The sequence below is a fragment of the Somniosus microcephalus genome, unplaced genomic scaffold (assembly GCF_052327205.1).
Source record: "Somniosus microcephalus isolate GS21.2 unplaced genomic scaffold, FLI_Smic_1.0 unresolved_chr5, whole genome shotgun sequence".
In the NCBI taxonomy this organism is placed as follows: domain Eukaryota; kingdom Metazoa; phylum Chordata; class Chondrichthyes; order Squaliformes; family Somniosidae; genus Somniosus; species Somniosus microcephalus.
In genome coordinates, this window is record NW_028225183.1 from 41,851,222 (window position 1) to 41,865,105 (window position 13,884).

The 13,884-nt window shown below is 54.9% G+C and overlaps 1 protein-coding gene across 1 annotated transcript; it reads left to right on the forward strand.

Annotated features, from left to right (window-relative positions):
• The first annotated feature begins 11 nt into the window (after window positions 1-11).
• Window positions 12-8,174, forward strand: LOC147087979 (3',5'-cyclic-AMP phosphodiesterase 4D-like). Its single transcript, XM_085977971.1, has 3 exons — window positions 12-497; window positions 2,986-3,168; window positions 4,130-8,174. The coding sequence occupies exons 1-3, from the start codon at window positions 390-392 to the stop codon at window positions 4,565-4,567; spliced, it is 729 nt and encodes a 242-aa protein (XP_085834097.1). The 5' UTR covers window positions 12-389; the 3' UTR covers window positions 4,568-8,174.
• Window positions 8,175-13,884: the final 5,710 nt, after the last annotated feature.

Consider the following 13,884-nt stretch of genomic DNA (forward strand, 5'->3'; position numbering starts at 1 on the left):
TGAACCCTCGGAGCCCCTGCTCTGCTCCCGGCTCAGCCCGGCCCAGCTCGGCGGGTCTCACTCTCGCCTCTGAGTCAGAAGGTCGTGGATTCCATTATCCAGGCTGACACTCCCAGTACCGTACTGAGGGAGTGCTGCACTGTCAGAGGGGCCGTTCTTCAGATCAGACATTAAACGTCACTAAAACAGATGATCTGATCTTTATCGTGTTGCGGTGTGTGGGAGCTTGTTCTGCTGCCGTGTTTCCCACATTACAACAGTGACTACACTTCAAAAGTACTTCATTGACTGTAAACCACGTTGGGGCATCGCGAGGTGGTCAAAGGCGCTATATAAATGCGAGTCTCTCTGTCTGATTTATTGCCCATCCACAGGTTCTGGCGACGGACATGTCGAAACACATGACCCTCCTGGCAGACCTGAAGACCATGGTGGAGACAAAGAAAGTGACCAGCTCAGGAGTCCTGCTGCTCGACAATTACACTGACAGGATCCAGGTACCGACTGTCCCGTGTCCGGGGGCCGGACTGTCCCGTGTCTGGAGGGTCCGACTGTCCCGTGTCTGGGGGGGCCGGACTGTCCCGTGTCTGGAGGGTCCGACTGTCCCGTGTCTGGGGGACCGACTGTCCCGTGTCTGGGGTACCGACTGTCTCTTGTCTAGGGGACCGACTGTCCCGTGTCTGGGGGACCGACTGTCCTGTGTCTGGGGTACCGACTGTCTCGTGTCTGGGGGACCGACTGTCCCGTGTCTGGGGGTCCGACTGTCACGTGTCTGGGGGACCGACTGTCCGTGTCCGGGGGTCCAACTGTCCCGTGTCCGGGGGACCAACTGTCCCGTGTCCGGGTGTCCGACTGTCCCGTGTCCGGGGGACTGACTGTCCTGTGTCCGGGGGACCGACTGTCCCGTGTCCGGGGGACCGACTGTCCCGTGTCCGACTGTCCTGTATCCGGGGGACCGACTGTCCCGTGTCCGGGTGTCCGACTGTCCCGTGTCCGGGGGACCGACTGTCCCGTGTTCGGGGGACCGACTGTCCCGTGTCCGGGGGGCCGACTGTCCCGTGTCTGGGGGCCGGACTGTCCCGAGTCCGGGTGTCCGACTGTCCTGTGTCTGGGGGGGCCGGACTGTCACGTGTCTGGGGGACCGACTGTCCCGTGTCTGGGGGACCGACTGTCACGTGTCTGGGGGACCAACTGTCCCGTGTTCGGGGGACCAACTGTCCCATGTCCGGGGGACCGACTGTCCCGTGTCCGACTGTCCTGTGTCTGGGGGGACCAGACTGTCACGTGTCTGGGGGGACCAACTGTCCTGTGTCTGGGGTACCGACCGTCTCGTGTCTGGGGGACCGACTGTCCCGTGTCTGGGGGACCGACTGTCCCGTGTCTTGGGTACCGACTGTCTCGTGTCTGGGGTACCGACTGTCCCATGTCTGGGGGACCGACTGTCCCGTGTCTGGGGGTCCAACTGTCCCGTGTCTGGGGGGTCCGACTGTCCTGTGTTCGGGGGACCGACTGTCCCGTGTCTGGGGGTCCGACTGTCCCGTGTCCGGGGGTCCGACTGTCCCGTGTCCGGGGGACCGACTGTCCTGTGTCCGGGGGACCGACTGTCCTGTGTCTGGGGGGTCCGACTGTATCGTGTCTGGGGGGACCGACTGTCCTGTGTCCGGGGGACCGACTGTCCTGTGTCTGGGGGGTCCGACTGTATCGTGTCTGGGGGGACCGACTGTCCTGTGTCCGGGGGACCGACTGTCCCGTGTCCGGGGGACCGACTGTCCCGTGTCCGGGTGTCCGACTGTCCTGTGTCTGGGGGGTCCGACTGTCCTATGTCTGGGGGGTCCGACTGTCCCGTGTCTGGGGGGACCGACTGTCCCATGTCCGGGGGACCGACTGTCCCGTGTCCGGGGGTCCGACTGTCCCGTGTCTGGGGGGTCCGACTGTCCCGTGTCTGGGGGGTCCGACTGTCACGTGTCCGGGGGACCGACTGTCCCGTGTCTGGGGGGTCCGACTGTCCCGTGTCCGGGGGACCGACTGTCCTGTGTCTGGGGGGTCCGACTGTATCGTGTCTGGGGGGACCGACTGTCCTGTGTCCGGGGGACCGACTGTCCCGTGTCCGGGGGACCGACTGTCCCGTGTCCGGGTGTCCGACTGTCCTGTGTCTGGGGGGTCCGACTGTCCTATGTCTGGGGGGTCCGACTGTCCCGTGTCTGGGGGGACCGACTGTCCCATGTCCGGGGGACCGACTGTCCCGTGTCCGGGGGTCCGACTGTCCCGTGTCTGGGGGGTCCGACTGTCCCGTGTCTGGGGGGTCCGACTGTCACGTGTCCGGGGGACCGACTGTCCCGTGTCTGGGGGGTCCGACTGTCCCGTGTCTGGGGGGTCCGACTGTCCCGTGTCTGGGGGGTCCGACTGTCCCGTGTCCGGGGGACCGACTGTCCCGTGTCCGGGGGGCGGTCTGTCCCGTGTCCGGGTGTCCGACTGTCCCGTGTCTGGGGGGTCCGACTGTCCTGTGTCCGGGGGACCGACTGTCCCGTGTTCGGGGGGCCGGACTGTCCCGTGTCTGGGGGGACCGACTGTATTGTGTCTGGGGGTACCGACTGTCCCGTGTCTGGGGGGACCGACTGTCCCGTGTCTGGGGGGTCCGACTGTCCCGTGTCTGGGGGGTCCGACTGTCCCGTGTCCTGGGGGGACCGACTGTCCCGTGTCCTGGGGGGACCGACTGTCCCGTGTCCTGTGGGGACCGACTGTCCCGTGTCTGGGGGGTCCAACTGTCCCCTGTCTGGGGGGACTGACTGTCCCGTGTCCGGGGGGTTCGACTGTCCCGTGTCCGGGGGGTCCGACTGTCCCGTGTCCGGGGGGTCCGACTGTCCCGTGTCTGGGGGGCCGGACTGTCCCATGTCTGGGGGTACCGACTGTCCCGTGTCCGGGGGGATCGACTGTCCAGAGGTCGGGTGCCGTGGTTACTGAGTGTAGGTGCGTTTGTGTTGCTAGGTGATGAGGAACATGGTTCACTGCGCGGACCTGAGTAATCCCACTAAACCGCTGGAGCTGTACCGTCAGTGGACAGACCGCATCCTGGAGGAGTTCTTCCGACAGGGAGACAAGGAGCGAGAGCGAGGGATGGAGATCAGCCCCATGTGTGACAAGCACACAGCCTCAGTGGAAAAGTCGCAGGTACCAGTGGGCACTGGGCATTCCCACCTGGGGCTGGGAGTCACTGCCCTGGGGCGCGGTTAGTATAACTCTGAGCCACACACACCAGTTAGCCTCAGTACTCCGGGGTTCTCACAGGTTCCTGCTCCTCCTCTCTATCCAGCGACTGTCTGAGTGTGAGCATCGACTGACGATTTGCTGTGATGCCCCCCATGGTTTAATAGCTGACGCTCTGGGCACTTGAGTTAGTGCCAGAGAGAGACGGAGGTTTGTGGGTCCGTACCTCAGTCAGAGTTAGTATCACCAGGAGAGAAGGGAGAAATTTAGTGGAAAAATGTGGGTTCACCTCTGATCCCTGTTCAGCACCTTCCCCGATCTGGGCTTCATGTCATGGGAGCAGCACTGAACAGCGGGACAGACGGCAAGATCCCACAGGGAGGAGGGGGGGAAGGGACGAGGGGAAGGGGGCGGGCAGGAGGGGGAAGAACATGAGAACATAAGAAATAGGAGCAGGAGTCGGCCACACGGCCCCTCGAGCCTGCTCCGCCATTCAATAAGATCACGGCTGATCTTCTACATCAACTCCACTTTCCTGCACTATCCCCATTTCCCTTGATTCCCCTAGAATCCAAAAATCTATCGATCTCAGCCTTGAATATACTCAATGACTGAGCATCCACAGCCCTCTGGGGCAGAGAATTCCAAAGATTCACCGCCCTCTGAGTGAAGAAATTCCTCCTCATCTCAGTCTTAAATGGCCGACCCCTTATCCTGAGACTATGCCCCCTAGTTCTAGACACTCTAGCCAGGGGAAACAACCTCTCAGCATCTACCCTGTCAATCCTCCTCAGAATCTTGTATGTTTCAATGAGATCACCTCTCATTCTTCTAAACGCCAGAGGGTATAGGCCCAATCTACACAATCTCTGGAAGGGAAGGGGAGGAGTTTACTGTCTCTCATGTCAATCTCTGTACCTTGCAGGTGGGGTTCATTGACTACATTGTGCACCCTCTGTGGGAGACCTGGGGTGACCTGGTACACCCTGATGCTCAGGATATCCTGGACACACTGGAGGACAACAGGTACTGGTACCAGAGTATGATTCCACAGAGCCCCTCCCCACCACTCGATGATCCCAGCCAGGGCGAAGAGGTCTGCATCGACAAGTTCCAGTTTGAACTGACGCTGGAGGAGGAAGAGGATTCCGACCGATCAGACAAGGAGAGGAACAGCATGGGAGAGGAGGAAACAAGCTGCCACAGCTCGGAGGAGACCATGCTGAGCACAGTGGAGGTACAGGAGGAGAGAGACAGCGAGGAGGAGACCATGCTGAGCACAGCGGAGGTACAGGAGGAGAGAGACAGCGAGGAGGGACAATCAGGCGCCACAGCCAAGGACGCATCTTCTGTAGAATCATAAAAATGGGCGGCTGGCGTGTGTGGAACAGACAAAACGAATGAAATTTGTCTTTTTTTGGAGACATGCGCATCAACTGTAGATTGGAATCTGCGTCTGTGGGCGGGTTCCACCATCAGACCGCCCTAACACTCAGGAAACTCGCAACGGGAAGGGGGCGGGAGATCAAAGCCATTCTTTGTCTGGTTTGAACCTTCGACGGGTAACGGGGCAAGAGGAGTTTGTTTTGAAATCACACTTGTGTTCCTCACTCTCGCCCCAGCCCGACAGGAGTGAAGGAGAAGGTAACAAGCTGGAGAGAACGACAGACTTTCAACCGGAATCAGGTGAACCAGACTAAGCTTCCTCTCCTCCGCACAGTTTCCATGGCAAGGGGATCTGTTTCTCTGAGTGTGACAGGGTCTGGGGACTGCGTGCCTTTTCTAGAATTATCTACAAGCTTCGTCTTTGTAGTTAAGTCAAGCAATGATTTGTTTTATTTTTAATGTTATATTTTACGCACTGTTTCTTATAATTTATTCTGCGAGGTTCTGGAAAGAGCCAGATCAATGGGACACAAGCCGGTGGGTTTGAAGCTAAACCGGTTACAAACACTAAGCTCTGCTCTTCAATTTGTGAAGTCTTCCTCCAACCTTCTTTTGCACAATACGGCAATATCTTTGGGACATTTTTAAATAATTTATGTTACAGAGATTCTGGGATGTGTGGGATTTGCGGGACTTACTGTGCTGGCTGAGGATGGGAAAGTTTCCTCCGCTCGAGGTTTCCCATTCCTTTGTGCTGGGAGGGCGCTGCACTTTCATGTCTGTGAGCAGCTTTGAGTGGAACGAGGTCAGGTTTGGTCCATCACTCCTGGGTTCCAGCTGTACCACATCAGGACAACCTCTTATCCACTTTACTCCTCTCCTCTTTTGGAGGCACTGACTCTCACTGAGGTCAGCTCCACAGCATCTCCAGTACCTGGCGGCCATTCTTCAGTGAGTGCTGGCAGGCTATTTAACCATGGGAATATCACAGCCAAGCCCAATAGTGTCTTCACCCGATACACATAAACACGCAGACACACACATGCACACAGACACACACGCACATACAAACACACACAGACATACATACGCAGATACATGCGCACATACACACACGCGTGCATACGCATACACACGCGTGCATACGCATACATGGATGCATGCACATACAAACACACGCAGAGAAACACACAAGCATGTACGCACACACTGATATCCTGGGGTGCAAAACAAATACTGGATTCAGAATGATTGCTTCTCTGCCCCAGAATAAGGAGAGAGTTCTGTTCTAAACCACAACCTTTATTTGTTTGTTTCTCCATTTATCTCCGCGATTACACACGGCCTTTAAATTCAGGACATGAAATTGCTGCTCTCCTGGTTTGCTGTATAAGGGTCAGTATAAAGTAGATTTTTTTTGCCTTAAACTCAGTTTGCGCTCGCAAGAGAACTCCCGACAGCTCGCTCTCAATCCCGGAGATGAGATTGTGGGTGTGATGCCATGGAGATTCCTTCCTGTGCCAAGGGCCGAGCTATCGGAGTCTACCAGAATCGCCAATACTCTGCTGTTCTCAGCACCATCAATGGTTCAATCAATCAGGACACAGCCCATGGAACTTGACGCTAATCATATCGAGTTCCAGAACTAACGGGATGAGCTGGAATGAAGTCCTGGCTCTACATTGTCACTTGTGAATCCAGTTAATGGAATTTCTGTCTGCCTTTCTCTGAAAGTAAAATTCCAGAGAGGAAATAGACGGAGAAGGAAGGGTGAGCAGTTCCAGCGAGTGTCCGCTCTCTGTGAACTGAACATGTAAGGAGTGATTGATCACAGTCGGGTATGAAACCAGTCAGAGCCGATCCCTGCCCCAAACAATGTTGCAAATACCACCATTTCTGGGGGATCTTAAACCCCCCAAAAACCTCTAAACATAATGTTAGTTTCTATCCACTGTCCTGCCTGGGCAGCAAGAGTCTAAATGCCTCCACAGAGTCCGCCTCCTGCTCACTGTTGTCACTCCAAGATTCCATCCAGGCTTGTTTTGGGGAGGAGTCCATTTGTTCCAGCGATATCTGACGGAGCAGGAACCCACACAGCTAGAGCCTGATATGGAGCACACGCTCTCCCCATAGCGTAACAGCCATTTAGAATCGTGGGATGATACAGCACAGGAGGAGGCCATTCGGCCCATCGTGCCTGTGCCGGCTCTTTGAAAGAGCTCTCCAAATCAGTCCTACTCTCCTGCTCTTTCCCCATTTTCCCCCCAAAGTATTTATCCAATTACCTTTTGAAAGTTACTATTGAATCTGCTTCCACCGCCCTTTCAGGCAGCGCGTTCCAGATCACAACAACTCGCTGCGGAAAAAAATCATCTCCCGTCTGGTTCTTTTGCCAGTCACCGTAAGTCTGTGTCCTCTGGTTACCGACCCTCCCGCCACTGGAAACAGTTTCTCCTTATTTACTCTTATCAGAACCCCTCATAGCCAGAGCGCTTAGAGTGAGGCTGGCAGAGCCAAAGATTAGACAGCTGGAGCATTGTACGCTTCCCCTGTGTGTCCATATAGCACCACCCTTACCCATTAGAGCACTGAACCGGGCCGAGGGTTGGCTCCAATCCCAGCCTCCAGTCACGGTCTGTCCCTCCCTGTCCCATTATTGTAGTCTGATGTGATGTGACGGGTGTGGGTTAGATTCTGAAGCAAGGTCAGACTTATCCACGAAAGGCATTGACATCACCCAGAGCTGCAGGTTAATTAAAGGTCGGATCACAACAACTGGCTCAAGATTCACACCACGTGAAAGATAAAGTCCATCAGCCCTGGTCAGGATCTGTAGCTTCAGTAGCAATCCTCAGGAATCAGCAGAAACTCCAAAAAGTTAGCACCGCGGACCCCAGATCAGCCAATCATGTTGTCGCCTCAAATTCAGGCACAAATTAAGCAGATTTTATCGGGATGGGTTGGAGGAATCACACCCTGGGGACAGAAAATGGCAGGGGGGGTCACCTACTAGTTCCCTCTTTGGTTTGGCATCCATCTTGTGTCTGATTGTGTCTCAAAATGGCGGTGGGACGTTTTCTACATTGGCGATAGGGGTTCGTGTCCCAACAGCTCTCTGACCAATCGCTGCGACTCATTGCTTGTGGCATCCAGCGGCCTCTTGTGGTTCTGACCCCTCACTTCATTCCTGCTTTAACGGTGGTTTTATTTGTTCCCCTCGGACTCTCCGAGTTGCCGGGTACTTTGGGGAAAACATGTTCCAAATCACGGAGCAGTTAGTGAAAACCCGCTCCCCCATCTCAGCCAAGCGGGCCAGCGAACAGAGAGATATCAGCTGGTGATATCGTGGCCATTCTGTACAGTCTCCACCAACCAGCCAGGTTCAGGCACGGGTCTGTGGTTGTTGTACAGTTTTTTAGTTTGTATTATTCATGATTTTATTTTTTTGGTTCTGGTTTGATATTTGTACATAATGTAATGTTTGTAAATGATTCATTCAAAAGCTGTTGAGACCGAGAGATAATCCTGGTGAGGAGAATAGTGTCAAATCCTGTGTAATATAATGTGCTGTGGAATTGCGAACACTTGGAGCCTGGAACCGCTGATTGACATCTACACCAACCCTGCATCCTTTACCAACATGGGGAGGGGGGTGAAACACGTATGCAGCACACACTCACTCTCGCACACGCTCACTCACACACACACACTCATTCACACTCTCGCACACGCTCACACACACACTCACTCTCGCACGCACTCGCTCACTCACACGCACACTCGCTCACACACACACACTCGCTCACACACACACATTCGTTCACTCACATACACTTGCTCACACACACACACTCACATACACTCTCTTGCGCACACACACACTCATGTGCAGCACACACACACACACACACACGCTCACACGTGCACACACTCGCGCACTCACTCACACAATCGCGCGCACACTTACACACACTCGCGCGCACACTCACTCTCACACACTCGTGCGTGCACTCACTCACGCACGCTCACTCACTCACACTCGCGCGCGCGCGCACTCACACTCGCGCGCACTCACACACTCGCGTGCGCATTCACTCTCGCACACACTCGCGCGCGCGCACTCGCACACTCGCGCACAAACACACACTCGCGCGCACTCACACACACACTCGCGCGCACACTCTATCACGCGCGCTCACTCACTCACACTCGCGCGTGCACTCGCTCTCTCACACTCGCGCGCACACACACTCGCGCGCACACACACGCACGTGCACTCACTATCGCAGACTCACGCGCACTCACACACACACTCGCGCGCACACTCATTCTCACACTCGTGCACGCACTCACTCTCTCACACTCGCGTGCGCACTCACTCGCGCGCGCACTCACTCGCACACGCACTCACTCTCACACATACTCGCGCGCACTCACTCGCTCACTCACACACACACACTCACTCACATACACTCACTCTCGCACACTCACTCTCGCAAACACTCGCTCACACTCGCTCACTCACACACACTCAAATACACTCGCGCACACACACTCACGCTCGTGTGCAGCACACACTCACTCTCACACACACTCTCGTGCACACACACTCATTTACGCGTGCACTCTCACACAGACACGCGCACGCACTCACTCACACACACTCGCGCACTCACTCTCACACACACTCGCGCGCACACTATCACACACTCGCACGCACACTCTATCACACACACTTGCGCACACACTCTCTCAAACACACTCGCGTGTGTACACTCTCTCACACGCACTCACTCTCACACTCGCGCGCACACTCTCTCTCACACACACTCGCAAGCACACACACTCGCGCGCACACTCTCACACTTGTGCACGCACTCACTGACACACACTCGCGCGCGCACTCACACTCTCACACATACTTGCGCGCGCACTCACACACACTCGCACTCACTTGCACGCGTACTCACACATACTCGCGCGTGCACTCACTCTCACACACTCGCACGCGCACTCACTCTCTCACACACTCACGCGCACTCTCACTCGCACACACACACACACACACTCGCGCGTTCACACACTCACTCTTGCACACTCTCACACTTTCGCGCACACTCACTCTCACACACACACACTCGCACTCGTACTCACGCATGGCGGGGGAGTGGGCTTACACATCAGAGATTGGATCAGGCAAAAAGATCAGCGTAAACCCAGATCTGCACAAAGTCTAATTTCTGCCTCTGAAGGGGATATAATTACTAACGGTCCAGTATGAGGCACAACGCCAAAAGCCGACATCTCTCCCTGCACAGATACCCCAATATACTGACTCACAGATTCGCCATCCCACCCCCCCAACGCCCATCCCCTCCCAAGCACACCACCCACCCTCCTCGCCCACCACCCCCCCCTCGCACAAACCCCCTCGCCCATCCCCCCCCTCGCCCATTCCCCGACTGATTCACTCTGTAATATTTAATATCGAGGCTAAACTTGATTGGCCAAATTGTTCTCTGAATCGCATGTTCAGGAATTTGAGAGAATTGGAAACTGCAAACAGGAAACTTGCAGGACCCTTGTGCAGCTGTGTAACACACTCACTGAGCACACACTCACTGAGCACACTCGCTGAACACGCTCACTGAACTCATGCTCACTGAACACACTGAGTGCACACTCGCTGAACTCACGCTCACTGAACACGTTCGCTGAACACACTCACTGAACACACTCACTGAACACAATCGCTGAACTCACGCTCACTGAACTCACTCACTGAACACGCTCGCTGAACACACTCACTGAACACACTCGCTCAACTCACGCTCACTGAACACACTCGCTGAACACGCTCTCGGAACTCACACTCACTGAACACAATCGCTGAGCGCACACTCGCAGAGCTCACACTCACTGAGCTCACACTCACTGAGCTCACACTCACTGAACATGCTCGCTGAGCTCACTCGCTGAGCGCACACTCACTGAGCTCACACTCGCTGAGCTCACACTCGCTGAGCTCACATGCACTCAGCTCACACTCACTGAACTCACACTCACTGAACATGCTCGCTGAGCTCACACTCGCTGAGCACAGATTCACTGAGCACACACTCGCTGAGCACACATGCACTCAGCTGTCTCACTGAACGCACACTCAGCTCACACTCGCTGAAAGCACACTCGCTGAACTCACACATGCTGAACACACGCTCGCTGAGCTCACATGCACTGAGCCCACACTTGCTGAACGCACACTCAGCTCACACTCGCCGAACTCACACACGCTGAACACATACTTGCTGAGCTCACACTCACTGAGCCCACACTCAGCTCACACTCGCTGAACTTACACTCACTGAACACACACTCGCTGAACTCACACTCACTGATCACACTCACTGAACTCACACTCACTGAACACACACTCGCTGAGCTCACACTCACTGAGCGTGCACTCGCTGAGCTCACACTGAACGCACATGCACTGAGTGCACACTCACTGAACACACACTGAGCTCACACTGATCGCACACTCGATGAGCTCACACTGAACACACACTCGCTGAGCGCACACCAGCCTAATGGTAAACAGAACTCCTTCAGGGTCTCCTTCAGGCTAATGAGTCAGAAATGCAGCACCCTGTGGGCAACGTTCCCTTTAAGCTGTGCGGCTGCACAGTGCTCCAGGGATCCCGCGCTGCCAGCTTGTCAATGCAAAAATCACACGCGGTATTTTGCATGGCCAGCACGGCAAGGGGCCATGCAACGACAAAAACATTTCGAGGGAACATTGCCTGTGGGCTGGATATGGCTCAGCGTTTTCCAGTCAGACACCCTGCGGTGAGGGTGAGGTGTGTGTCGTCCACTATCGACCCAACCCGGCTTTGCTCCACCATTGTTTGAATGGACAAAGCTGACTCCAGGCGAACCCCCACTCGCTGCCTCAGCTCAGCCCCACTGTCCAGCTCATTGGGTCTGAGCTCACAGCAGTGACAGTAATTCAAGTCCCGGAAATCGTGAAGCTTTACACAATCATCGTAGACCAACAAAAGATCAAATGGGCATGGTAAAGGTCACGGCTCAGTAGCTGCCACTGCTGGACTGAGCTTCACACTTTGCTGTGCGATTGTATATTTTTAATCCAAGGTGCCCACAGAACAGGAGGGTCCAGGATGGTTTGGTAAAGGACACAGCACTTTCAATATTCAACGTTCCACATTCATCAGATGGACCTGTTGTAAACTGTAGCATCAAATCTCACAGAAATATGTTTGAAAAAATATTAAAAATCACTTGAAATTACCGATTGTAATATTTGTACATTTGTTGCAGTGCTCGGGCGAGAGCTGTCTCTGAACTCGTGCCCAGATTCACATCTCAGCCAGTCCACATTGTGGCTGGGGTTTGAGACATCTCGCTATCTTTGTCCGTCTCTCTCTCAATCCGTCAGTGTAGAATGTGTTCACACTCCCCCCATCAATCAATATATGGGGTTTAATTATGAGAAACGTCAAAAATAAACAAATAAAAAGCACGGAGAAGGTTTGCGGTGAGTTGGTGTCAATCTTTTATATCATAGAACCGTAAACGGTTACAGCACAGGAGGAGGCCACAGGGCCCATCGTGTCGGTGCCACCTCTTTCCCAAACCAATTCCAAACTAATCCCACTGCCCCACTCTCCGATCATAGCCCAAAATCAATTCCAAACTAATCCCACTGCCCCACTCTCCGATCATAGCCCAAAACCAATCCCAAACTAATCCCACTGCCCCGCTCTCTCCCCATAGCCCTGTATCAATCCCCAAACTAATCCCACTGCCCCACTCTCCCCCCACAGCCCTGTATCAATCCCCAAACTAATCCCACTGCCCCGCTCTCTCCCCATAGCCCTGTATCAATCCCCAAACTAATCCCACTGCCCCGCTCTCTCCCCATAGCCCTGTATCAATCCCAAACTAATCCCACTGCCCCGCTCACTCCCCATAGCCCTGTATCAATCCCAAACTAATCCCACTGCCCCACTCTCTCCCCATAGCCCTGTATCAATCCCCAAACTAATACCACTGCCCCACTCTCCCCCCATAGCCCTGTATCAATCCCCAAACTAATCCCACTGCCCCACTCTCCGATCATAGCCCTGTATCAATCCCAAACTAATCCCACTGCCCCGCTCTCTCCCCATAGCCCTGTATCAATCCCCAAACTAATCCCACTGCCCCACTCTCCCCCCCATAGCCCTGTATCAATCCCCAAACTAATCCCACTGCCCCGCTCTCTCCCCATAGCCCTGTATCAATCCCCAAACTAATCCCACTGCCCCGCTCTCTCCCCATAGCCCTGTATCAATCCCCAAACTAATCCCACTGCCCCGCTCTCTCCCCATAGCCCTGTATCAATCCCCAAACTAATCCCACTGCCCCGCTCTCTCCCCACAGCCCTGTATCAATCCCAAACTAATCCCACTGCCCCACTCTCCCACCCCCCCCGCCATAGCCCTGTATCAATCCCAAACTAATCCCACTGCCCCACTCTCTCCCCATAGCCCTGTATCAATCCCCAAACTAATCCCACTGCCCCACTCTCCGATCATAGCCCTGTATCAATTCCAAACTAATTACATTACCCTGCTCTCCCCCCATAGACCTGTATCAATCCCAAACTAATCCCATTGCCCCGCTCTCTCCCCATAGCCCTGTATCAATCCCCAAACTAATCCCACTGCCCCACTCTCCGATCACAGCCCTGTATCAATTCCAAACTAATTACATTACCCTGCTCTCCCCCCATAGCCCTGTATCAATCCCAAACTAATCACACTTCCCCACTCTCCCCCCATAGCCCTGTATCAATCCTCAAACTAATCCCACTGCCCCGCTCTCTCCCCATAGCCCTGTATCAATCCCCAAACTAATCCCACTGCCCCGCTCTCTCCCCATAGCCCTGTATCAATCCCAAACTAATCCCACTGCCCCACTCTCCCCCCATAGCCCTGTATCAATCCCAAACTAATCCCACTGCCCCACTCTCTCCCCATAGCCCTGTATCAATCCCCAAACTAATCCCACTGCCCCACTCTCCGATCATAGCCCTGTATCAATTCCAAACTAATTACATTACCCTGCTCTCCCCCCATAGCCCTGTATCAATCCCAAACTAATCCCACTGCTCCGCTCTCTCCCCATAGCCCTGTATCAATCCCCAAACTAATCCCACTGCCCCACTCTCCCCCCATAGCCCTGTATCAATCCCCAAACTAATCCCACTGCCCCGCTCTCTCCCCATAG